This window comes from Myripristis murdjan, chromosome 11, assembly GCF_902150065.1.
Source record: "Myripristis murdjan chromosome 11, fMyrMur1.1, whole genome shotgun sequence".
NCBI lineage: Eukaryota > Metazoa > Chordata > Actinopteri > Holocentriformes > Holocentridae > Myripristis > Myripristis murdjan.
Window position 1 is genome coordinate 26,894,718 of NC_043990.1, and position 26,885 is coordinate 26,921,602.

Consider the following 26,885-nt stretch of genomic DNA (forward strand, 5'->3'; position numbering starts at 1 on the left):
TTATGCTATTTTTTTTTTTTTTTTGGTCATTTCTGCCCATTTGCTCATCACTGCTTTTTCATGTTTCTGAAAGACATCAAGTGAATTTGTTCAGGTTTCAAAGAGCACAAAATCAATGATCAGATGTTTAAATGTTTTTTTTTTTTTGTTTTTTTTTGTTATTTCTTTGGGAGTTGTTAATTTTCTTGTAAGTTTTACTTTTTATTTTCCTTTGCTAATTTTTTTTTCATGTCCGGGATATTTTTTGATTCAGTGGTTACCACACAAACAAAAACACAGAATTAAAAAAAAAAAAAAAAAAAGTTATGTTACGTGTGTTTTATGTACATGCTGTAATGTACAGTGTACAAGAAAATCTGTGCTAATGTTAATATGAAATGTAAATACTTTTAAGACCATAATTATTCATCAAATTTATTTCAAGACCTTTTCAAACTCACTGGGATTAAGACAGAGCAAGCAAAGGCTCCCTAGGGAATGTGTTGAAGAAAAAAAAATCTCAAAATAGAGAAACAAATGCACACGCTTGCACGGTAACAGTTTTTTTTTATTATAAATCTGTAAAATGAGAAGTTGAATGGCAAACATGAAAATGACAGTGATTGTATCATTTATAAAAGCAACAACACAAAAATACATGTATCTGTTTCTGAAAAAAATTGTACCGTAGCTACCATGTATGTGAAACAGGTTTCCCCCTTGATATGAAATCATTTGTCAGTGCACTCTGAATGTCTTGAACAGAAACTTCACTTTATCAAGATATTAGAAAAGCAGATGATCCCAAATCCTGCTTCCTCAAACACAAAAAGAGGACAACAACACAACAACAAAAAAAAATAGTTGACAAAAAAAAAAGAAATAAAAAAATAAAAAATCAAATAAATCACAGCCTTTAAGAATGATATTTCAAACCACAATCTTGACAGAAATTGCACTTCAAAATACTGGTCAGGGTGAATAAATATTTGTAGTACCTTTCTATATCAATTTTGGTCATACAGTACATTAACACAGCAATAGTATATTATAGCTGTTAAAGGGGTTAATAGGGAAAAAGTGAACTGAATAAAACCTTTGTCTATTTTCATTCCAGCTGCTTTTGCTTATAGTACAGAATTGCATAATAGCACATAAATAAGTTAACACCAATGACATCAAACAAGAGGGTAAAAAAAGATTTACAAAACATACTGCATATCTAACATAGTGTCTATATATTATTCATATAATTACATAATAGCGTCATTCAGAAGCGGTGCTGAAGTGCTCTTTCCTTTTGTCCTCAGTCTAGAAACCAGAGTGCGATTCAGTATTTTACTTTATTTTATTTATTTTTTTCATTACTTTTTGTATCTACAACCTCTAGTTCCCAGATTGAAGTCTTTTGCACTGTCCCTTAAGGATTTCCCTCCTATCAGAGTTGTGTCTGGGAGGAAGGAGCCTTTTGGCCTTGGGCGGTCTGGGGGTAAACACATCTTTGTGTAGCATGTGCATCTGCAGCCTCCTGGTGCAAAGTGCTTGCCTTGGCGTCCGAAGGCAACGGTTTCGTCTCTTTCCCGGGGCCCAGTGGCTCTTGGGGGCCAAAGCATTCTCGACGTGAGCCGTTCCTGCCGGGCAGACCGGTCAGCCGGCCGCTCCCAGACGTTTCCCCCGGTGCTTTGTGGCCCGGCGGGCTGGCCTGGCTGCACGGTCCAGTCTCTTTGAGAGTATCTTGGCGCTGCAGCAGAAGAAGCCGACCCGCTGGGATGTCAGCAGGTCTCTGGGATTGCTCTGTCCCAGCAGGGGACGGGTTGGCCTGGGTTGGGGTGGGGCTGCTCACCAGGCTGTACAGAGGAAGGGCGGACCTGGGCTGAATCATGTGAATCCCACCGATGGGAATCATGAGGCTTGGGGCCCTGGTTGGCTGCTGGGAGTGGAGAGGAAGGTGGCTCAGGACCTTGAGGGCCCCTCGAGGCTGACCGGGATGAAGGGTGAAGTGGGTCGGACCAGTGTCATCCACAGACTAAGATAAATAAGATAAAATAAAGCTTTAAGAACAGCCCTGTGGTAGACTGGTGACCTGTATGTGGTTCCCTGCTTTCCACCTGATGCATGCTGGGATAGGCCCCAGCCCCCCCGCCTCATGACCCAATAATCAGAATATGCGGGTATGACGAATGACTAAATCAGTGAGAAAAAAAGGTGAATATTCCCAAAGGGGAAATTAGGTTATTGCCCAAGCAAAAAGAAAAAGATAAGAATATAATATGTGGGGTGGATTTAAAGGGGCAATAAGTAAGATTTTCTTCTGTCCTATGATATAATTGACAGAGTTTCTGATCAATACCAATGACTCAACAATTACTGTGCCAGGAAATGACATTTCTGGCTTTCAGAAATGTAACTCTCTGTGGATGATGCCACAACATTTCAGTTCTGAAGGCTAAACAGCCTCATTGTCGAGCTAATTACAGCAAATGACAAAGCAGTGTTACTGTACCCCCTGGACCGAGTTCAACAGATACCATGTGTTTGAGATTGGAAAGCATTATCGCTCACATCTGCACAGATTTTCTTATGAATTCTCCTGAGGCTACAATTATTGACTGATTCCTTCAATATTTGCTATAGACATGGGATTGTGGTTAGGCCACTATACCTATTGATTTTTGTTGCCATGCAACAGTATTGCCTGAAAAGGGAGCAGTTTGTGCTCAAAACAATACTCCCGCAGACACATTTCTTGTGAACATTCTACAGGTCACAGTTTTTGGGGGGCAAAATGTGCAAAACTACATAATCAACTTTGCTATTGCTAACACTATTTTCCAGTATTTAGCATGGTGATATGTTGCCTCACTAGACATTCGGTTGGATATCTGCTCTAATTAGCTAGCTTACTATTCACGATTGTCAGCACAGGACTTTCAAGTTTGTGTCGATTACAAGTAAGTCTAACTCAAGGGGATGAAATGTGCAGTTTGCAATTCATATTTACCTACAGAGGTCGCTTAAGATCACAGCTTACTTAATGCCCTTTTAAAGGTGATGCAACTGACCGTTTGAAACATGTCATGAATGAATAGAAATGTAAAAATTACAAGGGTGTGCAAAATAAGAACAGATAAACAAAAGTGAGTGAAAAAATATACAACATGAAAAAGTGCATGTATCAGGATCAATGCAATATATAAATTAGAAACAATGAAATGTTTTTAAAGTTAACAGGCACAAATTTGCAGCAGCTGTTACCACATACGCATCCTTGCGTGCATACATTCACACACACACAAACAGTTAACCTCCATGGCAAATTTCAGGCTCATAGGTAGAAATTAACGGGGCGTGGCTAAAGTATAGGGGGCGGGACTAAAACATACCAATCAAAGAGGAAGTCTATGCTAAGATCAGCAATTCGTGCATGTGTGTGTCTGTATCTGTGTGTGCGTCTGTATTTGTCTTTCTACAAAGTTTGGCCATATAACATGAATCCATTTGGGAGGCTATGCATTTTTTTCTTATAAGCCACTCCCACTGCCACACCCCCTTTTTGTCAATTAGCATGAACGACTAATCAGCTGTCCTTTGGCTCCTGACCAACCTCTCCGCTAAATCTTGTTCAAGTCTGTGAATCTATTTGGAAGTTACGCACCTTTTTGGAACTCCCATTGCCACACTCCCTTTTAGCCAGTTGACACACACACACACACTTTGACACACACACACACACACACACACACACACACTTGACCTCAATGCCAATTTTCAGCCCCCTAGAGCAAAAACTGTGGCTGCTAAGGGGTGGGGAGGTTTTTGTGGACCAGTCATCCACCTGCCTGACTGACAGACCGAGCTATAGAGCTGCTGGTTGCAGCTAAAAACTAATGTGAATATAGAACTGATATATCTGATGTGTAAAATTTGCAGTGTAGCAAGGCCATGCATACATAAAGCACTATATTTAACTAAAAAAGATATATTGTAGCTTACAGATGCAGGTAACATGTACAAAACTATTCTTTACTGGACATACAAACTGCATATAGTATGTATTAAAAGCTGTTCCCCTGTCCTGTATTAATGTGAGGAGGAAGTGGTAAGGGTTACACCAGAACAAAACCACCAAGTTGTGAGCAGACACCTTTTTTTATTTTATTAAGGTCAACTGAGATATAAACCAGCGTTGTTTTTGTCACCGACATGTGGTTCCAATCTTTGGTATTTAATGATCGGCCTGGTCCTCATTTTATCACTGGCTGCCCAGGGAAAACATGCTGTGTCTATTTGGGATCTCTCCGGCATTATTTTAAGGTTTACAGCTGCATGCTTGGTTTGAGCGATATAAAACAAGAGAGTTGCCTTTCCTTCCTTTTCCAATAAAGGTGTGACTTTAAAATAACCTCTTATGTACCAGCCTATCTATATTTGTTCTAAATGTTGACTTACTGGGATTTAACTGCGCCACACAAGATTAGCTTTGTGAGCAAAACGCTAACTTATTTAAAACTCGCGACTAAACCAACAGAGATGGATCAACTCACAGGTGAGTGAGCACTGTGGTTTAAACAAAACCCACAATTTGACCAGCGTTAATTATACACACAACAAAAACACAGAACAGTGATGGATTGAGACCAAAATACATGCAAAGGATAATATCTGGGTGGAGAAAACAAATCAAACAATGGGTGAATGCCATAAACAGATGGCAGTGTGCTGTGTTTTTGTAGAAAAAGAAGTAACTCACCAGCCTCGCTGTGGCTGCTCGGCCTCTCGGGAGAAGACAGATTTGATTCTGAGCAGAGGTGGCTGTATAGGAGCTTGAGGGCCCCAAGGACCCCGAGCCGTGGGACTGGAGTGTAACAGGAGAAAGGCCTCGTACAGGGGAGATGGGTCTCAGTGGGGACAAGGAGACATGGCACCCAGATGGGGAAAGTGAGGACGGAGGGGGCTGGTGAGGCCTGGGCGAAGGGCTACGAGGTGGAGACGACTCTCTCCTCGGGGACTGACTGCTTGGAGATGACGGGCCCCTCGAGGGTGCCGACGTTGATGGCTGGAGGTGTCGACGGGCGAAGAGGGCTCTTCTTGCGCTGGCCGAGCCCGCCACACACTTCTGTGTGGGATCCTTGGGAGTCAGGGTAAGGGACTGGCTGGGTTCGGGCTCCCGGATCTGGCCTCCTGGATCAGCAGGTTTCTCATGGTGAGAGGAAGCAGTGCCAGGGCTATGAGAGGACTTGGACTTTTGGCCCCCATCATGTTTCTTGTTCTTATCATTGCTGTCATCGGCGTGCCCGCTTCCCCCCAGATCTGAGTGTTTACGTGCTTTTTGTTCATCTGGATGAGCGGAGGAGTCCTCACAGGCACCTTGAAATGGAAAATAACCTTTCTTAAAGGCTTACTTCACTCATTATGGATTATATGTATACTCTCACAAATTTTTACTGTGTGCTGCCTTCAGCCCCCTAAGAAGAAAGGTCTCTCTCAAGCCTTCATGGTAAACTTATATTCCAAAAAACAAACGCATCTCACACAGAAAAATGCTGCCCAAAGTGCCATTTAAAAAGCTCACACTCATGCGGTGTACAGTTGTCCCTCGCTCCCCTTTCGCAGCCTCGCAGTTTCGCGGATTTTTTTTTTAGTGCAATTTTGCATGCTTTTTTTTTTTTTTTTTTTTTTTTACAGCGCATTGTGTTCTACGTCCTGATTGGCTAAGGGACTGTAGACCATTGTCAATCAGCCTCCTCCGTGTCGTGTCTCCTGTACAGTACAGAATGCGTTCATTCTATAATACTGGACTTATTTTTCTATGAAGGTTTGAACTTTGAGAGTTTAAACAAGAGAGAAAAGTGTGAAAATGTTAATGCCTGTCTGAGAAAAGTGTATAAAGTGTGTAGTGAGGGGTTTTACAGCCTTAAAACATCTAGAATAATTGTAAAAAATAAAGCTGACTACTTCGCGGATTTCGCCTATTGCGGGTTATTTTTAGAACGTAACTCCCGCGATAAACGAGGGACCACTGTAATCCAAGTCTCCTGTATGTAGTCGTGTGCTCAGTACTTCCCAAACATATTTTTTGCTTAAATCTTGCCACAAAACTGCAAAATTCTCTCATATTTGTTCAGGTAGTGCACAAGCACAAGCGCACCTATCCAAACTGCCAGTCCAGTGAAACACACAAGTTTTTCTGTTGTGAAATTGTAAAATTACAGACCCAGTTGTTTTTCCCATTAGATCATAAATGGATGCCGTTTTTGGGATATAAGTTTACCATGAAGGCTTGCAAGCAAAATTTTTTTACATTAGGGACTGAAGGCAGCATGCAGTGGGTACTTGATACAAATGCAATGCATTATGGGTGAAGTATCACTTTAAACACATTTTTTTCACTTTCACTCCATCTTTCCCAATCCCCTTTGCCCCACCATGCACCATCACCATAAACTTTGACCAATATTATCAGTGTCAACATACTGGGTCAATTTTATTGAAATCAAAACTGGGCAAACCTATCAAAACCATACCTTCATCAATGTCATCTGGGGAATAACAGGATTCCTCCCCATGTGCCTTATGTGCCTTAGACCTCCTGTTTTTATTGAAGTTATCTGATAGGCACAAAACAAGAGATCATTTCGTCCATGTTACACTGGACATAAGCAATATACTGTGGTTTCAATATGTCAAACATAATTTTCCTTGTCCACCCTTACCTTTGGCTTTAGAAGCAAAGTTGCATTGTCTGCAGACAGGAGGTGTGGATTCTGTGTGCAGGTGGGTGTGTTTCTGTGTCGCGCTGGGATTCTTACAGTGGAATCCACAGTCCTCACATTCGTACTTCCCTCCACCTCCACGTTGGGCAAAGCCGTACTTCACATTTGATCTGGAAGTGAGAAGAGAGAGAGGTTTTGGTATCTCGTCCTCATAGTATTCTCTGTCAGTTGTCTATTGATGCTGCCCCTCTCAGGATGATAGCCGCAATCAATATGAGAGTGTAATTGGACCTGACAGACACACTGCAGGCCTTATAGCACCTGTAAGCAGCTTTTTAGCGTCTTTATTTATCCAGTGTAAGTACACTATCTGTTTGGCAAACACCAGTGAGCTCACACTGGGGCAGCTGGGCTGGGGGTCCGCCCCTCGCTGTACACTGAGGGTCCCTCAGCGAGGCCCCCACTTCAGCTTCAACAGAGCAGCTTTCATAAGCCAAAACCAGAGACCCCACCGACCCCCCACCGCCTTATAACCCCATCATGGCTCACACCACCACCCAGTCCAAACAAGGGGGAGCCTACGATGTGGCCCGAGGTCCAGGGTCTGCTGCAGCGTGCCAATAAAAACAGCCCAGAGAGGGAGGGAAACCCTGACCCAGACCAGCTGCTGCTCCAAATAAGCATGAAAAAACACAGAAAATGAAAACACATTCCTATGACAAACAATCATTCTGATTATAATCTGCTGTTTTTTCTGCTATTTTCATTACAGGCTTCACGGCCGGATAAACTCGGCAGGTATCATAAACGGTGGCATTTACAGTCGCGCACAACTTTCAATGTTAATGTCACTCACATGGACACCGGGGGGAAAATAACACTTCTCCGCCATACTACACATGCAGACACGGTCGAAAAAGCACCTGTGTCCATACGCTTTAATGCAAGACCCATTCGCGTATCAACATCTGACTTAGACTGCCCTTCCTTCTGACCCCCAACACCCACAATGAAAGGACAGTGTCTGACTACCTTGCTGCCTTAGCTCTTTGCCTTAAAGTCCCTCAAACAGACAGAACAGATGGAGATGGCGAACGCGAGCAGGCGTGACGATGACTCACTCTTTTGGGAAGGCTGTGATGAGTGTCAACATGAGTCACAACAGGGATTTGTTCACAGACACACTCCCGCACCAAAAAGAAACACACAGATGGCACCTCTCAGCACTCCCCAACATCGCATCACTGTATTGTGTTTATTTCTGATAGATATCAGAAGTACAGAGAGTGTCTGGTTTAACCTTGCTATAGCCGAATCTCAACAAGCTTAATGAAGTTAAAGGACCAAACCAGTGATTTTGCATGTTTAGTATACTATCTAGAGAAGGTATGTACTTATGAGTGTACAAGTTTCTGCTAATCTTATCCCAAAGCAAGCGGTCGTATTTTAAAACTCCGATATCATTTTTCCTATCTCTATCCAGCTACTGTTTTCTATTCATTCCACTAAGATATGAAATTTAACTTTCAGCAACTTCAAACTTTCTTCACACCAGTATTCCAGCACTGTGTGTGTTTCGATCAAAAATTAAAATTTGAAAATCGAGGAATTTTGATCATATATTGTGAAATCTTCCAGCAGGATTTGCAAAATGGGTTCTTGCAATCTAAAATGTCCTTGAAGACTGATAAATCCAATAAAGCATTATGTGCAGCTAGCTTCTTACCTTACATCTTGGGCTCTAGGTTCGTGGCAGTGCATGGTGCATATTGAGGTTTTGCACCGGCAAAGTGGTATTTTCATTGGGCACACACAAGTGATTTTCTTGTCTGTGTCCCTTTGTATTTTGCTGACTGGCTGTAAACTTGACTGTGCCAAAGTGGGAGCAAAGGTGCAGCAGCAGGTGTTTCAGTAGTAATAAAGACTTTGATATAAATCCCTCAAGCAAGAGAGAATAAGATTTTCTTTTTCACTCATTCAAAATATGCACATCTGTGTACACACTAGGGCCGAGAAATATATTGTTATTGTTATCTAGACATGACCATGTGAGATATTAATATCTCAAAAGGCAATGACATGGACGATATGACATTTAGGGTTAGGAGTAGCGTAAGACAGTGACTGGTCTGTTCAAAAAAATATTTTGTGAAGTAACTACATTTCCTAAATCCAGTTGTTATTATTATGCTGTTTTTGAAGAATTTTCACTGTTGCAAAACTTAAAAGTGTGAACCCAGAGTCATGTCGTACATCGTATCACCATCAAGATAATTGGCATAAATAGCGAGGTATGAAATTTTGTCCATATCCTGCAGCATTAGTATACACGTTCTCCTCATCACGTAATTGCCAGTGCAGCGTGACACAAAGCATTTAAATGGGAAGAAAGGATTTGACTGGTCATGACTGGCACCAACCCCTATCACACTGACAGTTAATGTATTCCTCCTTATCCAGTCCTGTTACCAACTGTGCTGCAGGTGTGCCTCAAACATGACCAGATCATTTGCTGTCTCACCTTATGTGCCATGAACATGCCATGTGCTGTTAGCTTCACTTTGTATTCATTTCACTGAGTCATGAAAACAGAGCCTATCATCTAAGCATACTGTGAGTTATAGCATCGATCGTCACCATTCTTATTAGGATATTTTTGGGTTGAAAATGCTGATGGCTGCTGCTCAGTATCTTTAACTTTTATCATATTTGCAAAAAGTTGTGCAAGGTAAGAAGTATTCTGTGGATGTCTTTTAAATTTAATCATCTGAGGGTGGAAAAAACTGTAAAAACAGCATTTACACACTCTTTCCAATAAAACCCATAAGAATAAAAATGGTAATAATTATAATAATGATAATAATAATATTAACAACCAAACCTTTGCACACTTGTGTGAAATACAATCAAAATGTTGCAGTGGTATCTACTCATGTTAAGGGCTTCCCACAGACAACCAGTGTAGTAGCGACCAATTATTCCTAACAGGGCTGGGCGATACTGACAAAATCAAGTATCACAATATCCAGATTGTGACAATATTTTAGTGATGACTATTGGTGCTTTCATAACATATTTACACACAAAACTTTTTTTGCTAAAAAATCATTATTGGGGATATGATGATCAAGTGGGTAGAGGCAAATACCAGAACAGCTACAAGAGTCTAAGTTCAGATTACTGCATTCATTTACTGACAGGAAGCCTTTAAAACCTGGAAGAGGCAACACTTACGTCACATCGCAATATTTTGATATCCAAAATATCAGAAGATATCAAATCTCACATTATGATATTGATTTAATATCAACATATCACCCAGCACTAATTTCCTAATTTATCAAATTGTGTCATATCCATCGTATCACAGATAAACATTACTGACAATTCCTCTTCCTGATAAAAGGCTAATATTGGCTTGATTTGATTTTCTACCCACTAACATTTCTCATGGCAGACTCCTCTAATTCCAAATGCATTATTGCGTACACACAGATTTCCCGCTCATTCCAACAGTGTCTGTGTAAGAGAGAAAGAAATGTGCTACCGCTACACGTGAATGGCTGGTATGGCTGGTGTAAATGAGTCTCTGCAGGGGTAGAGGAAGCTAGGTAGTTTTCTGGCTTCAGCCCCTCAACAGACGGGCTCTGTTGGTACAGACAGCCAACCCTTGGCCCTTCCCACATAGTGGAAAGACAACAGTTTCCACAACATACCTCCACTTGCTGACGTAAGCCCAGCACACTCCAGGCACTCTAGGTAATGTCGTACATTAGATTTAACTCTGAATAAATACAGGCATGTCTGTCTGAAGGACAAACCAATAGAATGGACTAACGCCATATTATACAGTGTTGAACTGTCATAAGGTCATACTCACCCTCCTTCTAAGATCCAAACTTGTGGAGGTTGTTTATATCTGCAGGATGACTGCACCTCTTCTTGCTGTTTTTCATCCTCTTCCTCCTCTCCCTTATTTGACCTGTTGTCCTTTGCTGAGTGATGTCCCTCCCTTGTTTCCTCATGGTCTTTGCGGTATGACTGGCAGATGAGGACCTACACTCGAAAGAGACACGGGCAAATTCACCAACTCTGCTCCAACATGCCCAGGGAGACAGAAATTGGGGAATTCTCATTGAAAATTGTGTTCAAAAGCATTTGTTGCATATCTGCGTGCATATCTACAGTGCATTTCTTTGTTTTTTGTCATCTGCATATTAACTTCAAGAGGCATTAGGGAAGACTATTATGGACAGCTGCCTTATCAACCTGAATCACACAGTGGCAGCACAACAGAGAGCAGCATCCCATCATCCTTACTGAGAAGCCATAGATTCGCCCTATTTTCCCCAATTAATTTTTGGTGTTGGGTATTGCCACTGATGGGAAATCATAGGCACACAGGAAGTGATAAAGTAAGTAATCTTAAAGGACCTATTGGTGTTTTTGCATGTTTTAGTTTCAATCAGTAACAATGACTAACATTGGTGAAACCAGCTTTCTCTGGACAGAGTATTCACTTGCTACTGTACAGGAGACAGTTTACATTTTGCTCTTAAATGTCATTCAGTACTTCATCTGGAACAAATAGGCATCCATATCTGACACTAAAATTTTATATGGGTAAAAGGAGTCTGTGGGAATGGCAATGTTCTTCTCTGATGTCACTCCACTTTGTGAATGTGATTGATAGGACAGGTTTGTCTTAACAGCGCCAATTTCCAATATCTTTATATACATTTTTAAGCAACTGTACAAAAAGATTGGTGTTGTAAATACCTCAGTAGAACATGGTCTTTTGCTGTCGTCTGGCTCCATTGACTCAGGGGTGCTCACTGACATGGGAGACATAGTGTAGATGGAGGGACTGAGCCTCTGCTTGCAGTGCAGCAGGGATAGAGCTGTCTTACTGGAGAGTCCAGGAGGGTTGGGGTCATAGCCACTGATGGACCAGGACGAATACACAGAGGGCTTCTGCTCATCCAGAGTAGATGGGTTTGGCTTAATGTAGTTCAGATAGCACCAGCTGTTACAGGTGCTGGACAGCAGACTGGGGAATGAAGGTCTTATATGTCTGATGGGTGAAGAAACACTGGATAGACATGACTGGTTCTCCCTTTTGTCCACCTTGTTTGATGTGTCCACCAGTGACTTGTCAACACACCTCTCCTCCCTCTCCTCTTCTTCCTTCACTCTCTTCTGTTGCTGTTGTGACTCGGGATTGAGCTCTATACTGTTTGAAGGTGAAAGCATCCGCTTGTTGCCCCCTGAGCTCGATGACCTTAGCCCATCCACAGACCACTGATGAATGTCTGGATTTATGTCACTATGACTTATGTATTCAGATGTTAAGACACTTGTGTTGTGTGAACCAGCATCTATAGGCTCCTGAGGACTAGGTGGGGTTGTCTGAGACAATGTAGTGTATATGGCACAGGCTGGAGTGAGGGTGTCTGTCTGGAGACGAACTGCTACTGCTGGAGATGTGGGGGGCCGCACTAACTCTGGGCTGGAAGTGATGCTAGGGAGAGAGTGCTGAATATGAGAGGGACTCAGTCGAACCCCAGCATATTCATCATGTCGTTGTGAAGGGATCTCTAACTTCAGCCCTGTGGACATTGGGAGGTAGTGAGCCCTGGCTGCCCCTGATGGGCCCTGTGCAGAATACGGCTGAGGGAGCTGCAGAGAGACACCAGGGGGCTGCCCTGTGTGAACATGCGAAGCCACTTCTTTTAAAGGGCCAACAGATGGAATATGAGAAAGTGGGAAATCTGTACTACCTGTTAACTGAATATTTTGATTGAGTTTCCACTGAGAAAAGAGCTCTTTGCATGTTGATTGTGTAGGATTACATAACACTGTATCACCTGATAAAGGACTACAAGAGGACCTACTACAGTGTACACCACTTGGGCTTGCACGGGATGATGTAGTGGGGCTGACGGGGTCAAGACTAGGGTTGGGTTTGCTAGATTGGTCCTCCTCCTCCTCTTCTGGATCTCTGACAGCACTGTGTCTCATAAGGAGACATTTTCTCCTTTCTCTCCAGCCAACTGCAGAGCGCTCTGGGGACAGACAGCTGTAGTCAAAGGATTTGCTGCGGGTCTCTGCCATTAGAATACCCTGCTGGGGGTCATGAGGTGCCTGCTCAGAGGCTGAGCGCCTCATCTCCCTGTGCTGATGCACCCCAGGGACAGTTAACATGTGAGGAGCCCTTGATCTCCTCAATGGTGTTGTTGATGTTGCTATCTCCATGTCTAGTCTATTTGATTCTTCAAAGGATGTAGAACGGCTAGATGCATAAGATGCACTACTGTCCTGACTAGGGCTGCGGGGCAGGGATATAGATTCAAAGCTGGACTCCCCGGAGGACTGGGCTGCCTCAGCTAAGCGTAAGCGCTTTTTCTTAGGAGGAAGCTTTTCAATGGGGAGCTGGGCCAGAGAAGGACTTCTCTGTGGCCACTGAAATTCGTCAAGTTTCTCTGATTGTTTTGATGTGGAGGTTAGCTCTGTCAAGGACTCGGCATTCATGTTTGAATCCTCTGTCACCAGTATTTCTGGAACCAGTACGTTGTGTTGGCGGACAAGCTTTCGGGGTGTTGGCTTTGATGACTGCTGCTGAGGTTGTTTTTGAGGTGCTGACTTATATTCCTCATGAGGTGGAGAGCCTTTTCCTGCCTCAGTGCCTTGATTCTCAGTGCACAAAGTCTCCTGTTTTTCAAACGAACTAGTATGTTGAATAACTGAACAAGTTTGCAGCGTAGGTCGTCTGGGCCCCTCATAAGCTACTTTGCTTTCCTCTATACACTGTCCTGATGAGAAGGCAAGAGATGGTGAAGAAGATGCAACAAGAGAGGAAGAGTCATCAAATTCAAAACTCTCCTCTTTCCTTCTCTTGCGCATTGCTGAAGGTCCTGGTCTGACTGGATGGTTAATTAATTGCGGGCGGTCCATTTGGCTAATTGCTACCTCACTTGCATTGACAGGATGATGTGCTAAACATGAGCTTTGCTTGTGTGTCTTATAACCTTCCCAATCTTTGCATCCAGTGCCACATGCCTCACACTCATATGGCTCTGGTTTGCTTTGCTTGTGGTCAGGCACGGTGGTTATGCTGTCATGGTAAAATGAGTGTGAACTCTGATGTTCCTCTTTAGGAAGTTCACCAGCAAGTGGTATTTCAATTGCTGGCTGACGTCTTAGCATCCCATAGCGACGGGAAGACTGCCGTTCATCAAATGATTGACTTAAGCGGAATTTATTGGAGCTGCCACTGGAGGCATCTATTGAACTAGCAGCAGATGGCATAGAGTGACTTCTCAGCAAAGGGGCAATAGATGTTTGGCCAGCCAGTGGTTCCACATTTAGAGACTGATGATGAAATTTTTCACATGGAACCCCCATAGTGATGGAACCGCTGTTTTTATAGCCCAAGTCCCCTGCTTTGGGACTGTGTATAACAGGTTCTTTCATAGATGAACCCTTCTGAGACTCTGTACTACTCTTTCTAGAGAGGGAGAATCTCCGTGGCTTCACACTGTCAATCTTACTGGTGTCCACTACTGCCTCATTGATCGTGATAAGCTTTGTGATATGGTCAATGACCTGTTTCTTGGGCACTGAGAATGGGATATTTTTCTCCTCCTGACCCGAGGGCTGCTGGTTATGGTGACGAGACATCCTCTGCAGTTGTCCAAGGCGCCCATATTTTCCGAGGATGATCTCTGCATAGCTTTTGGCACTTGTGTTTGGTGGGCTGTCCTGTGACTGCTCAGTACTTTCAGAGCGGGAGAAATAACCAGATTCTGTGCTGCCCCTACTCCCTAGAATTAATGATGATGTCTTTTCATCAGATGAGTCAAGAGGACCATGCTTCCCTCTGCTTAGACGCATGGCCAGTCTCTTTTTTACTGCATAGGAGTCATCCATCCCTCCAGAGTGATCTTTGGGCCTGTCTGTGTCATGGCTCTTGAGGGAGGCTACACTGCTTTGTCTTTCCATATTGGAAGATGCTGATGATAACTGTCTGGTTTCATCCTCTGACTCTGTGACATGTTCCTCTAATGATCTTGGCTCCCCAAACACCAAACCTGCCTTCACCCTGTGGGTATGTGATTTGCGGTGTTTGTACAAGTTACTCTTGGTCTTAAATGAGAAGCCGCATGGGGCGCAAGGATAAGGACGTTCTCCAGTGTGGGAGCGGATATGTTTCTGAAGGACACTGGGCTTTGCACAAGCACGTCCGCAGTAAGTGCAAACATATTTGCCAGGCCTCTGAGGCTTGCGCTCTCGTTTCTGTTTTGGGGTGCCCTCCTGGGTTTCTTGGTTAGTCTGGGTGGAACCAACAGCTGAGGAAGCTGGGGCTCCTGGAGACAAACAAGGTACCCTGGTTGTTTTTGTGGTTGTTGGTGCATCAGCATGTTTACCTTCCAGCGCTGTATCTGTTTCAATACTCTGCCGCTGGTGCCTGAGACGTTTGCGTTCAGGATGTTGTCTTCTAGACTGTTTGGATTGCTGTGATGTGTCATGGGTCTTCTGGGAGCCAGCTTGCTGTTGCTGACAGTGCTGGGAGGGAGACTTGGGCTGAGGACCTCTGTGAGGAGACTCTGGTTGAGAATGCTCTTGACCTCCGGACTGCTCCCCAGTCGTCAGGCGACTATGCAAGGCCTCCATAAAACGGAAGGACAGCCTCAGGTAGACACGTGGGATGCGTCTGCCTGTGCCAGGCTATAGAGTTCAAGCCAATTCATTAAATAAGTAATGGGTTTAGTGTGGGTGAATTGTTTCAAATTCTGTCCTTGTTGGATGACTGTCTGGATTGATAGTTTTCACTTGCTTTATTATAAGTTTATTGCAAAATGATGCCATCAGATTGAAGATGGAGGCATCAAAAAAGGCAAGTGTGATATGTCATGCACTGAGGAGGAGATCCTCTCCCATCCTGACCAGAAGCATCCCATCATGTAGCACTCAGCCAGGCCCACTACCACACACTTTGATGCTCAGATGAATTATTTTATTCTTCTGTCTTCTTAATGTGAGGATCTGTGGAGACAAACACACTGATTAGATTATGTAATACATACAATTAAACTAAGAAGCACATATAAGCTAACCCTTTGACCCTCTGCCTGCAAGATATTGACATAATACACATTTGATGAGTTACATAACTACAGTGTGTGTCATAGCACTTTCACTTTACTGTTGGACACTTAATTGGAATGATTTCATTACATTTTATTTATTTGTATAAATGATATCAGTGAGCACCAAGTAAACATCTCGATTCTCCCAAGAAATGGTTTTCTGTATCCAACAATTGTGACTGGAACAATTCAACTTTCTCATTTCAAAAGTGTGAATCATATTATCTTTCTGTGGGATAGCACCCACATACAAGTGAAGCAGATTTTTCATTTTCATTGCCCAACTTGTGTGTCTTTGTTCCAACCAGGAAAGTCATCAGCTTTTTTTTTCAGCCAGAAGTATTCCTGCTGCTAGACTGAGCAAAAAATTCGGCTGGATGAAGATTTTGTAGCCTGCAGATGGAAACACTAGAGCCGCCTTCGTTGGGACAGAATTATACCATTCCACAGGCAAAAAAATAAGTAGGTGGTGTTTTAGTAAATTAATAAGCATTTCTAGAACTGTATGGTATTTTAGTACGGCATTTGTACTGTTGCCTATTGTCACAAAAGCCTCTATTTCTAATGATAGAAAGCAAAAGCAAAATTCCTAGGTTCTCAGGCTTTTTTCTCATAATCAATTACTGTGTCAAAATGTGAAGCCGAAAAAACACTTCAGCATGTACTAATTAATTCTGGGGATATTTTACATGTTGTCACCTGGTATCAGAACATGCTTCCTTTAATATGTTGCATGTCAGACAACACGGCAACATGGCAGTGTTTAGACACATTAACCACTACCTGAGTAGTTCCACCTGCCTCATTCCTTTATGAGAAATTTCATCTGGTTATGCGTGGTTTTAGAAACTTATAAAGGACAGGCAAAATGAAGGCATTTCTTTGATAAAAGATGGCTGTTTGCTTTTTGTCCATACACAAGGTGACTCGGTACAGATACCAGAGAAAACTCCCAATGTTTTTTGTGCCAGCACACTGTAGCAGTAAACAAGGCATCCCACGCACTGACCAGCTGGTTTCTACACCCACGTTCTGGTGGAAGACGGCAAAGCTCCTGGAAAATATCCAAGTTACTGATAACAGGTTGGTAACCGAGTTTAATATAACTTATTGGAGTAGTATATGTGCCCATCTTCGATGAACATGAAATCAGCACTGCTTCCGTTACTAACAGAAAACAGGATTGATTTTTGTGGTTTGCAGACCATAACTGAGGTATGTTAGCTATAAATCTCATCACAAAGAGGACTAGTAGAAGCAAAATGTCGGTCAGACAGGTACTGTAGCCGCACCAAGAGCTTTTAGAGGAGAGTCAGACTCAGTAGTCTAACTGAAAATAACACCTTGTTGTGAGAGTCCAGACTGCGAGACGTTTGGAGCGCCCGCACACTCTGAGTGTCGATGACTGGAGTGAAATGAATTTTGATGAAGCGCTCGCAGTACAGAGCTCGCACCCAACAACCAAAGAAGGTACGTCTGTAAAAACACGTGTCTGCTAATTTACACTTGGATGTGTCAATCGCAATCGCTCCAGAGTTAACGGAAGATTGCACCTCTAGGAGTGCAAATTAACCTTTCCGGCAGTTTTATCTCCCCCACCCCTTTTCCACACCTATCCTCTTTCCCCTTAACATCAGCTCTCTCTCTTGGATTCTGCGCAGCCTCTTTGGGTGAACTGTTGCAGGGCTCTTCTCCAAGAGAAGTAGGTGTTATGTTCTCAGTCTCAAAGTCGGAGAGCTATTTACTATTATAAGGCTAACTGATTAGACATTTGGCAAGAACTGGATATCCCCTCATCCCCAGCAATTCATCTAAAATCAATACGTATCCCCTTACCACATGCCTATGAGTGCCTTTCCAGAACACATTAGAGGCACACCAGTGGAAAAAAAAAAAAAAAAAAAAAACAGTTGGAAGAAATGCTCATTAGGAATTATAAGGCATCCCAAGCACCTAGTGAATGCATGATGCATGATTAAAAAAACTGTTGAGTTGACTACTTTATGTTTAGTAGATGACATGAAATTAAATTGAATGCAATTTTGTGGTGTTTGTTGGATGAAAATATTGAAAGAAAAGTTTATCAATACATCTAGTGGGATCTGCTGGTAATGCAACACAATGCACTACAAGTTACAGTTTACCCCCCACCCCTCCCCTACTCCCACCCCAAAAAAAATCTCAAGTAACAGTCTCATGTATGAATTAGTGAAATGTTGCACCAATCCACACACACAAAAAAAGAATATTGTATAAATGGCTTTTAAAAAATCTTGTCAATTTCCTCTTCTCACACTAATGGGCACCCAGCGGTGGTTCCTATGGTAACGGCCCTAAACCATGTGGTAGCAGATGGAAGGAGAGCTGGAGGGCTAAATTTATCTTCCAGCATCCTCAACGACTACAGAGCGAGGGAGAGATAGAGACACATAGAGAGTGAGAGACAGAGGCAGCTAAGGTGCCTCCCTCCTAGAAGCTCAGGCTTTTTGGAAAGAGAATGGTACACGTCTAACAAAAAAAATCAATACTTTGGGAGTCTTGGATCCCATGGATATGCATCTCTTTTACCGGCAACAACCAGAAACGAAATGGATGCATGGGGATGACAAAGAGCCCTGGACCAGGGAACATTTAAACACTAGCTACTTTATTTGAAACGTTTCAACCACACAAAAATCAAAATATCACTGCTATATGGCCAAGTGCAAGATTCATAGTGACGCAATTTCTTGATAAAGATAAAATATAGGACAAAACATTAGCATTGTGTTGGTACGGAGATGCCCAGATTTAAGAAAACATGTTTGTTTGGTACAGACCCCATTAAAAATCACACTATCATTACTTAAATTGCTTTTTCAGTAAAAATGTAAATTATATTGCAAAAAATTATAATGTCTATTAAAATCGTGTATTATATTGATGTTTAAATAAATGTCTAGACTTGAGTGTTATGTCTCATATAAACTTGGTATGTGTTTTCTAATATCAAACTCTAATTTAAAGCTGACAATGGAAACACTGGATATCACCTGGTACAAAACAGGAATTTCATCAGTAATCTTCTGACGAATCATAACGCAATGTACCACTTTTTACGTCATCCTATATCATCATTTTGTAGAATCACCTGACCTAAGTGGCATAGTGAATCACCGTCTGTTGTGTTGCTATCATCATGTCAGCTGAGCATTAGCAAGGCCATCGAGTCGGTGAGCGCAGCTTCATCTGCAGCCTGATAGAGGCGCTCTCCAGGGACAGAGGAGAACCCTCTGGGCATCAGTGCACACACAGCCATCCTGTGTGTGTGTGTGTGTGTGTGTGTGTGTGTGTGTGCCGTGCCTTGGGAATGCTCCCCAGTCCACAGGAGGACATGCAGGAGCTTGGATGCACAACACAGGGAGCTCATTCACTCCCAGTTTGAGCAGTAAGCTTCAATACATACACAGCCTGCAGACCACTATGCACTAGTCTTTGCTTCTCTCTCTCTCTCTCTCTCTCTCTTTCTGTCTCTCTCGCCTTCATTCACACAGACACACACACACAGAAACACACACTCAGGCACAAACACACTGCACGAGCTGCACTGTCTGCATATGTTTAAAACGGCTAAAATATTCGCCTGAATTCAAACACCTCTCCGAACATGATTCCACTGGATTTTTTTTCTCCACTACTTGCAGGCTCAATGATGTAGCAGCCCTGGTAATAACAAAGACTTGAATGGAGAAAATCCCACAGTTCTCACATCATCACTCGCATCACCTCGCAGACATCAAAATCACAGTCATTGGCAGATGACAAACGATATCAATGGCTTTTACCTGGTAGCAGGTGGTGGTGTCCTCCGATTGTGAATGACTGAGACGGAGAGAGGAGAGGAGAGGGAGAGAGAGAGGGAGAGAGAGAGAGAGAGAGAGAGAGCCAAGGAGGTGAAGTGTGAGCGAGGGAGAGAGAGAGACAGAAAGGATGAATGAGAGTGACGGTGAGGAGAGGGGTAATCGAGTCTCCGCTCTACGTGCACTGGGCTGACAAACAGGTAGCTGAGTATATTATGCCTATGAATGAGGAGGAGGGGACTCTCTCTCTCTCTCTCTCTCTCTCTCTCGCTCTCTCCCCACCTCTTTCTTATCCCCCCCCAGTCTCTCTTTCAGGTCAAAGTGAAGTAGCAGCTCCTTATTTGGAAGCCGACGTAAGCCTGTATTTCTTTTGGCAGCGGTCTCAGGCTGCACAGCTGGCAAAGTGGTGAGAGGGGGAAAAAGGTAGAGAGCCAGGGTGTGTGGTGGGCTTTTTAATTTGACTGGGAAGGGGAGTGTATGTGTGTGTGTGTGTGTGTGTGTGTGAGAGAGAGAGAGGGGGGCACTTTATATTTTTGAGACACAGTTTCCCCATTCAGTTCTCATTTTCCAGTATAGGTGGGGAGCAGGCCTGAGCTATTGCTGCGGCATTCTGAGCAAAACCCTGGAAAAGTTGAAAACATATAAGGACCCATGTGGAGGGGGGGAAAAAAAGAGGCACAGGGGTCCAGTTTTTAAGAGTGGCTCTGGAGAATGTCCATACGCCAAGGCCCAGCATTCACACTCCTGCCAGGGGTCCAGCTGAAATGAGTCCAGGCAATTCTGACATCACTCTCCGCTCTTTTATGCTGTGGGTTTTTCCCCCTCCTCTCTGCCAATTGACTTTTTCAAGAGGTTGAAAGCTCCCAACATGTGGAGTATTGTGGGAACACCAGCCGCTGGGATGAAGGCGGACGGTCAGCCACTCATCCAGTCTGGCCGGGTGTGAAAGGGGAAGTTGAGAGTCAAATGGGAGGCCGCCCAGTGTGTCCATCCCTCACCGTGCAACAGAGACTCCTTGTCAGCAGGTTTGACTGATACAGCTATATGAAGGCCGATACCGATGGTTTTGGCTTGAAGCAGCCGATTGAAAATAAACATTTCTGTGGCTTAAAATTGTACAAATATCAAAAGAATTGTACCCAAATTTTACTCTGATCAAGGTGGAAAAGACTCTGAAACAGCATCTAGGGCCACTAAAACTCTACAACTCTCCACTAGGGCTGAAACATTTAGTCAATTAACTGACTTATCAATTAACAGAAAATTCATTAATTACAAATGTAATAATCGATACATCGTTTCAGTCATTTATCCATCAAAAAATATCAAACATTTTCCAGTAAAAAATTTACAAATGCCAAGATTTGCTTGCTTTTCCTCGTTTCTTATGATAAATCTAATACTTTCCAATTTTTATGGCTGCTGATCAGACTAAGGAAGCAATTTTAAGACCTTATTTTGGGCTCTAGTATCTTGTAATGGCCACTGATCATTATTTTTGACATTTGATAGACAAAATGAAGAACTGACTAATAGAAAAAACAATGAAAATAATCATTAGTTGCAGCCCAACTCTACAGAAAGTCACACTTCTGACAGGGTTAACAGCTCCTTAGGTTTCTTTTAAAACAATAAAAAAGGGGGGGAAAAAAAAAAGTGTGAAAGTGCAGGGACTTTTCTTTCTTTTCTTTTTTTTTCTATATGTGACAATCAGGGATACTTAGTTATAAACGTAATAATTGTTGTGGCCCAAACTTAGTTAGTTTTGTTTTGTTTGTTTGTTTGTTTTTTTCATTATTTTGTTGATGAGCAGATGTCTCTGCTATTGACTGTATAGAGGCTGCTTTCAAATGTATACCTGCTTTCTATGCTGAATTAACTAATAATAATAAAAAAAAAAAAAAAAAAAACAATATTATCATATGTGGAGAAAAGAAGGTATTCATTAAGTAAGTGTGCTGTGAAAATATCTGGTATTTTTGGCTGCTCCCAGGACTCTATTCTGATTTGCCAAAATCTGTTTATTCCAAATAAATAACCCATCACGGTTAAGGGGCATCGCTACCTTAGTTTTGGGCACAGCAGCCATCCTGTGCTGTGCATGTATTCGATTGTGCTCGGAAGTCAACAATGTCCAAATCAGTAATTCGGACTGCTGAGCTAAATGTATTACTTTGTGTGGAAAAAGGGATCCTAACCTGGATGTGTACAGGAAACCAATGTTAGCATGGCAACTGTTCACCAAGCATTCAAATTCAAGCCATTCTAATTTTCACCAAAACTCCTCCCCAACTTACCTGCAGCTTTAAAGCTTGTTAGCTCAACTTGTTAGCTAAATAACAATGCCAGAATATTCATCTATCTAACAACAGACCTTGATTGCAGCAGCCATTTTGACATGAAATAGCAGGGTAAACACAAGTGTTTCAGATTATATTCATTTAAGATTCTGTTCCATTTAAGAGCAGCAGAGGCTTTCCAATGGGTCACAACACCAGCATCCTGGCTCTGTTAGACCTGAATGGAATGAAACCTTCATTAATGTCCTTACTAACACCAATTCATGTCAAAACAGCTACTAAAAAAAGGTGAAAGAAATCTACAAATGCGCAATAAATGCCAAAGAATTTACCTTATTTGGTATCTTTATACCAAAATATCACTACTTTTACATCCTGGAAAACAGTGAAACACTTCGTCTTCAATGGGCAGCAGCCACAAACTATTTTTCTTCTACCAATAAAAGCAATCCTCCCATTAACAAAGCAGCCTCTCTCCCTAACTGGTCACCCACTCGTTTGCACTTTTGAAAGTGTTTCAAGCCCCACCCAAACAACCTGTTTCAACCAGAAATACATTAAATTACAGAGGCAAGAGGCCATTTCACTGTGACTTTAAGGGATTTGACATAATAATAATTACAGCATGCAGCCTGGTTGCAGTCAGGAAGGAACCTCATTCATTGACCTGACAGCATCTGATGTTTAACAAAAGCCTTGTATCGGCTGGATATTTTGGTCTACCTCAACCTGTCAGCATCCCAGGTCTTCCAGAGTCAGAGCTGCCAACGCTGGGCTCGTTCACAGGGGAGCTGTGCCTCGGTGCAGCTGGGGCTTGTCTGCATGGCCTTGTCACGGTGTGAACATCATGCTACCAAACCCGCTTCCTGGCCAGGAATATTTCCCATTGTTACCACTGTAGAGCAAGAAAGGGATGGCAACAAAAAGATAAGGTCTCTCCATACTGCCTTCTTTTTCACTGAACCAAACACTGTGTATTCGTTTGGTCCCTCCAGCTATTCAATACATTAACATTTACCAGTGGGTGAATGGAAATAAAGATGGGCTATTTTTGGGGCTGTAGTGGAGGGTAAGAATGCTTAAACTCAGGTTAACTGTCTACCAAGCCTGACATTAATTTTATTACTATGTTAAAATCATAGTATTCACATAGTCTGTAATATCAAAACAAGTGGTCATGTGAAGAATATATAGAATCTGAAAATATAGATTATTTTAGTCTCTATGGATTGTTTCTCTAATGCTGATCACAAACTGGAAGTCACCTTTTTATTTGCCACTTGATCACTGGCTATTCTGTGAGCTAGCGGTACATGTAGCCTAAGTCATTGTGTTTATCTAGCCTTATGTAAAACCAACATTTAGGCTACACCATGCTATGTTCAAAAGAGGTCAAGCTCTTTCCATCTCCCAACACCGCTGTATCCTAATACCTTGTGTCTTCACTTCCCATCGTCCATCTCTTCAATCAGTTCATCTCTAATAGCGATCCACATGGAAATAGCATTCAGCAGGATGCAAACCAGGAAGTGGCACAGATAACCTTCGACCCAGCATAACGCAGTGACAGTAAAAGCTTGGCATATCTGGCTTCTTAGTGCCTCTGGCTGCGTGAGAACACCCTAAATAGATGTTATTGAATTTTTACATGATGGTTCTATGGTCCTTTAAGGCCCTGACCTGCACTGCCTAATGTTGGTGCTTATCACTAACTGGTTATCTCAGTTGAATTTTGTTGCATTCATTATAAGTTACTTTGCATAAATGTATCAGCTAAATACATAAATGTAAAATTTAAAGGCAGAGGACAAACAACATTGCAGCCAAGTTACAAGCAGTGTTGATGCTCCACAGCACTGGTGTTTATATGGGTTTTTCAATCACTGATGCCAATATTTAGAGAGCAGGGATATATGATGCCAATATCATGTTTGTTTTTGCATCTGATGAAATACAACAATTTAATAACAATCATGACTATAATTGGTGGTGCCACCACCAATTACAGCATTTCATTGCTAACAGAATGAAAACATGTAATACTGATACCATTATGTCTGGATTAAAGCTGCCAATAACCAATATTCATTCAATATCTTAAAAAACAGACATTACTCATATCCAAAAATTCCAAATATTATTTTTTTCCTTCAGATTTTTATTTGGAAAACCCACTGAAGCAGCATTTCGGCCACCATGGGACGCTAAAACTCTCCACTGAAAGCCAGAGTAATGAAATTCTTTAAGGGTTTCATTGAAGGTTGAGAAAAATCCTCCAACACTACAAAGGGATCATTTTTCTGGTCAGAAATATGACATAATAAGACTGTAATGACTAGCTGCGGTGAGGAAATAACCTCCATCATATCAGAGGGGGGCAACATTTACTGACTCATATCTGATTATACCTAACCGGCCAATATCGGTGAAGTGATGTATCTGTCTAACCCCTGGTGGAGTGTCTTAGCAGTGTCCTCCAGGTTTAGGGTTGGGCTGGCTCCATCCTGCTGCGCCACAGAGGGAGTTTCTGGGCAGTGTGCCACCTGTCAGAGGAGAGAAAACACAGGCAGCGTCCTCCTCGGCATCTCAGCATCCAGGGCTTCACATATGGCCCTTAACACCAACAAGACAGCGGAATCTGTCACGGCCGCTGCCTCATGCAGGACAGGACAGGGTGGTCTTTAGCAAGTCAGCCGGCAGTACCGAATGACCTTTGAAATGGATTATTACTGTCTGTTTTGTCAGTATATTGGACTGCACGCATGATGTAAAACACATGTCCGTGGGAGCACATACTGGAGCAAAGAAAGAGCGGGTCTTTTTCATGTACTTCCAAAGGGTGTACCTGTCTGTAAAAATAACAGCCTGTCTGGACTTGGAAGGTGGAGGCTGTGATGTGTATCTGTTTGTATGTGTGGGTGTGCATACGTGTGTGTGTCAGAGTGTGTAAACCCGGCTCAATCCCAACGTATAACCACAGGGCTCCTCACCTCCCCTGTAGGCGCTCAGCCACAGACAGTCCAGAGACCACCCCCCAAAACTGAAACGAGACAGACGCCCCTCTAAACCTCAACCTGCACCCTACGGCCACAGGAAACAGAGCTGCCACATGGTATAACCGTGGTGCTGCATTTTAAAGAGTCCATGCAGAGAAGTGACCATCTGAGCTTGAAAAAGTATCCGATCGAAAAAGGCTCAGCTTGCTGCAAGACATGTTGACAGATCCGATACAGAAACGGCTGTGGCGAGTGCTGGTATTCTAAAACCTACAGTCAAACACTCCAACAACACACTAATTACATGTGTGCATCTTTATGTGACAAAGACACCTTTTCATACAATCAGAGTGCAATGATTAAGACATTTGCTGCACTGTGGCACAAAATGGCCATGATATATCTATAGACAGTTGACAGGGTTGCTGATCAGTTTGAGCGACTTAGATGATTACTTCACCAGGTGCAGATTTCTGGCTTTCAAAACTCACTTTCAAGCCTGTATTCTGTTTTGGAACAAAAACGTCCCACCCACTGGATTTTCAAGACACTCCCTAAAACTAATCGGATTATCTACTCTATAGGGGGAAACCGTGGTGTAAGTATGAAGTTTCTATCATGCATTGTTTTTCAGATGCTCACAAGAATTTCTGTAAACAGACATCATCATGACGCCATAATGGTACCAGTGCCATGGTGGCTGGACATAAAAAGGAAATTACAAAGCAGTAGTATAAACAGCCTATAATTTCAGTATAGGCTATGCAGTGCATACGGAAAAATTGCATTCATCTGGTGCAGTCCACTGTGCGCTCCTTTAAAGATGAACAATGGAGTTGTTCACAATTTCACTCATACAGACATGAAGCATTGTCGTTAGACCCCTGTTACTCTACTGATTAATGTATGACCTTGTGTACTTCCTTGCCCAGGGACTACGGGTCAAAGTTAGCTCTACGGCTAAATCCAGTACAACTGGTTGTGTGTGGTCCTAGACTAATAAACAGCTAACCAAAACTAAAGCCACTCATGAAGTCATTTTTACAGTTCACAAGGCTTCAACGCTGCACCAGAGAGGCAGCTCCCGCCCCTTCATTTGACAGCGTCATGATTTAGCATGACATGGTGCAGAACAAATTTTAAGCTGAAAAAATAGACAAAAAAAAAAGAAAATCCCTTGCATTAGCTGGCATAGCATTACAGTAGCTGACACTGACATTAACATCTTGGCATGTGTTTCCAGTCCTAGTTTGATGGCAAATATTTACTCAAAAATAGACTATATCAATAACACGTCATGCATCCACTCTGGTTTCTTTCTCTTATCTTGGTTCAACAAATTTAAGGACAAAATTATTGGCAAACATGACTCTGACGCCAAGATGTCACACATTGCACTAAATATCTCAGAAGTTGCACTTCAATTCTCTTATTATTTGTATTTTTATGTTTATGTTGTGTTTTTTTTTTTTTCTCATTGTTTTGCTTGTATGATAATGTGTAAATTTCACTTTCATTATCCTTTATTGACTGACTTTGACCTGACTTTATACCAGATGTGCCCTGAAAGCACCGGTCACATGTGTCCTATTGTGGCCTATTGTTTTTGGCAGGCGAATAGTTTAGTTACATCTAGATTGAGTTAGAAAAGCGACTTTTTTCCCTTCCTTTCTGCTAGAATTTGTCAAATTTGCCTAAAGCGGACATGCCAACTGCTTGTACCATAATGTGTCCCTCTGAAACTGTGGTAGCTAAAAACTATATTTGTTACTTTTGTATTTTAGTTACAAGACTGAGCTACAGTAGCAAAGACCAGTAAAAGCCATGAAACTAACTGAAAATGCAATATTTGTCTTCCAAGATAAAAAATAACTACATTACTGCTAAAATGACGGTAAATGTGACAAAA

General features: G+C 42.4%; 1 protein-coding gene across 1 annotated transcript; it reads right to left on the reverse strand.

The window, feature by feature from the left end:
• Positions 1–558: 558 nt before the first annotated feature.
• hivep3a (HIVEP zinc finger 3a) lies at positions 559–15,711 on the reverse strand. The gene is made up of 6 exons (XM_030064558.1): positions 11,472–15,711; positions 10,573–10,748; positions 6,693–6,862; positions 6,504–6,587; positions 4,730–5,346; positions 559–2,005 (listed from the first exon to the last, which is right to left on the reverse strand). Exons 1-6 carry the CDS (start codon positions 15,363–15,365, stop codon positions 1,418–1,420), a joined length of 5,529 nt encoding a protein of 1,842 aa, XP_029920418.1. The 5' UTR covers positions 15,366–15,711; the 3' UTR covers positions 559–1,417.
• Positions 15,712–26,885: the final 11,174 nt, after the last annotated feature.